General features: G+C 60.6%; 1 protein-coding gene across 1 annotated transcript; it reads left to right on the forward strand.

Annotated features, from left to right (window-relative positions):
* Positions 1–330: 330 nt before the first annotated feature.
* On the forward strand, positions 331–1,278 carry LOC142270516 (uncharacterized; the record flags this gene model as incomplete). The annotated part of the gene is made up of 1 exon (XM_075332438.1): positions 331–1,278. A coding segment is annotated over one exon (948 nt), but the record flags the coding sequence as incomplete, so codon positions are not given.
* Positions 1,279–2,129: the final 851 nt, after the last annotated feature.

Raw genomic sequence — 2,129 nt, forward strand, 5'->3', positions numbered from 1 at the left:
GATGATGGGCAGTGAGAGGGTGACAGCCAGTGAGAGGGTGACGGGCAGCGAGAGGGTGACAGGCAGCAGGAGGGTGACAGCCAGTGAGAGGGTGACGGGCAGTGAGAGGGTAACGAGCAGCGAGAGGGTGCCGAGCAGCGAGAGGGTAACGAGCAGCGAAAGGGTGATGGGCAGCGAGAGAGTGATGGGCAGCGAGAGGGTGACGGGCAGCGAGAGGATGACGGGCAGCGAGACCGTGATGGGCAGTGAGAGGATGATGGGCAGCGAGAGGGTGACCGACAGCGAGAGGGTGACCGGCAGCGAGAGGGTGACGGCAGCAGGAGGGTGACGGGCAGCGAGAGGGTGACAGCCAGTGAGAGGGTGACGGGCAGCGAGAGGATGACGGGCAGCGAGACCGTGATGGGCAGTGAGAGAATGATGGGCAGCGAGAGGGTGACGGGCAGTGAGAGGGTGACAGGCAGTGAGAGGGTGACAGGCAGCGAGAGGGTGACAGGCAGCGAGAGGGTGACAGGCAGCGAGAGGGTGACTGGCAGCGAGAGGGAGACGGGCAGCGAGAGGGTGACGGGCAGCGAGAGGGTGACAGCCAGTGAGAGGGTGACGGGCAGCGAGAGGGTGACAGGCAGTGAGAGGGTGACGGGCAGCGAGAGGATGACGGGCAGCGAGAGGGTGACGGGCAGCAGGAGGGTGACGGGCAGCGAGAGGATGATAGGCAGCGAGAGGGTGACAGCCAGTGAGAGGGTGACGGGCAGCGAGAGGGTGACAGGCAGCGAGAGGGTGACAGGCAGCAGGAGGGTGACGGGCAGCGAGAGGGTGACAGCCAGTGAGAGGGTGACGGGCAGCGAGAGGGTGACAGCCAGTAAGAGGGTGACAGGCAGCGAGAGGATGACGGGCAGCGAGACCGTGATGGGCAGTGAGAGGATGATGGGCAGTGAGAGGGTGACGGCCAGTGAGAGGGTGACGGGCAGCGAGAGGGTGACGGGCAGCGAGAGGATGACGGTCAGCGAGACCGTGATGGGCAGCGAGAGGGTGACAGGCAGCGAGAGGGTGACAGCCATTGAGAGGGTGACGGGCAGCGAGAGGATGACGGTCAGCGAGACCGTGATGGGCAGTGAGAGGATGATGGGCAGTGAGAGGGTGACAGCCAGTGAGAGGGTGACGGGCAGCGAGAGGGTGACAGGCAGCAGGAGGGTGACAGCCAGTGAGAGGGTGACGGGCAGTGAGAGGGTGACGGGCAGCGGGAGGGTGATAGCCAGTGAGAGGGTGACGGGTAGAGGGTGACGGGCAGTGAGAGAGTTACTGGCAGAACAGAAATATGACCTTAGTAGGCATCAGCCCATCTTCTCTCCGGGATCCGGAGCTTTTCTGCGATGCCCGTCAGTCCTCACCAACCTGGCACCTGACGGGCATTATAATGAGGCTTTACACGACCGTCTCCCAGAGGCACACGCCTGGCACCAGCCGTCCTCGCACTCAGGGTCAGGATAGGGGGTCCCTGGGTTTAGTGTGGGTCCTGTCTCTGGACTGAGATGGAGCCCCCATACAGCGGCCCCCATAAGAATGCACAGTCTAATCTCTCATAAAGCAGTGATCTATGTGACTATATGACGCAGTATGAACACGGCCCTTCCCCGGCTGCAGCCTCCTTACACTGACGTCTCCTGACAATTGGTGGCACGTTCAGTCTCCTTGAATGAACCGTAATTCCATCTAAAAATCCGCGTCCCCCATGTGGCGTTTCCTCCGATTTCCCCTTTTTTCCGGCTACGGATTGTTCAGGGATTCCTCTCCCACTCCTCAGGATAATGTTAGGTCCTGGTTTTCCCCGGTCCTACTCCTGAGTGTATGGTTACTAATATGGTTTTTCCACGTTTACCCCAACGTGCTAGTCCATCTGTAAATCGCCCCCCAGGCCGTGTGGAGGGTGACTGTCTGGGTGTGTATTTTTCCTCCCTAACACCGATTTTTCTTCCAGAATCTCGAAGGCTCATTTGGATAAAAACCGTGTTAAGCTTCCCACTCGTCAGGTGAATCCTAGGCCTCGGTGTCCCCCGTGGAGAGGTGGTGGGAGGGGGGTGGTCGGGATTCCTGAGTGTAAGCTTGTGCAGCCTAGTGGTGGTTCCTCTGTTGTG

This window comes from Anomaloglossus baeobatrachus, unplaced genomic scaffold (assembly GCF_048569485.1).
Source record: "Anomaloglossus baeobatrachus isolate aAnoBae1 unplaced genomic scaffold, aAnoBae1.hap1 Scaffold_328, whole genome shotgun sequence".
Classification (NCBI taxonomy): Eukaryota; Metazoa; Chordata; class Amphibia; order Anura; family Aromobatidae; genus Anomaloglossus; species Anomaloglossus baeobatrachus.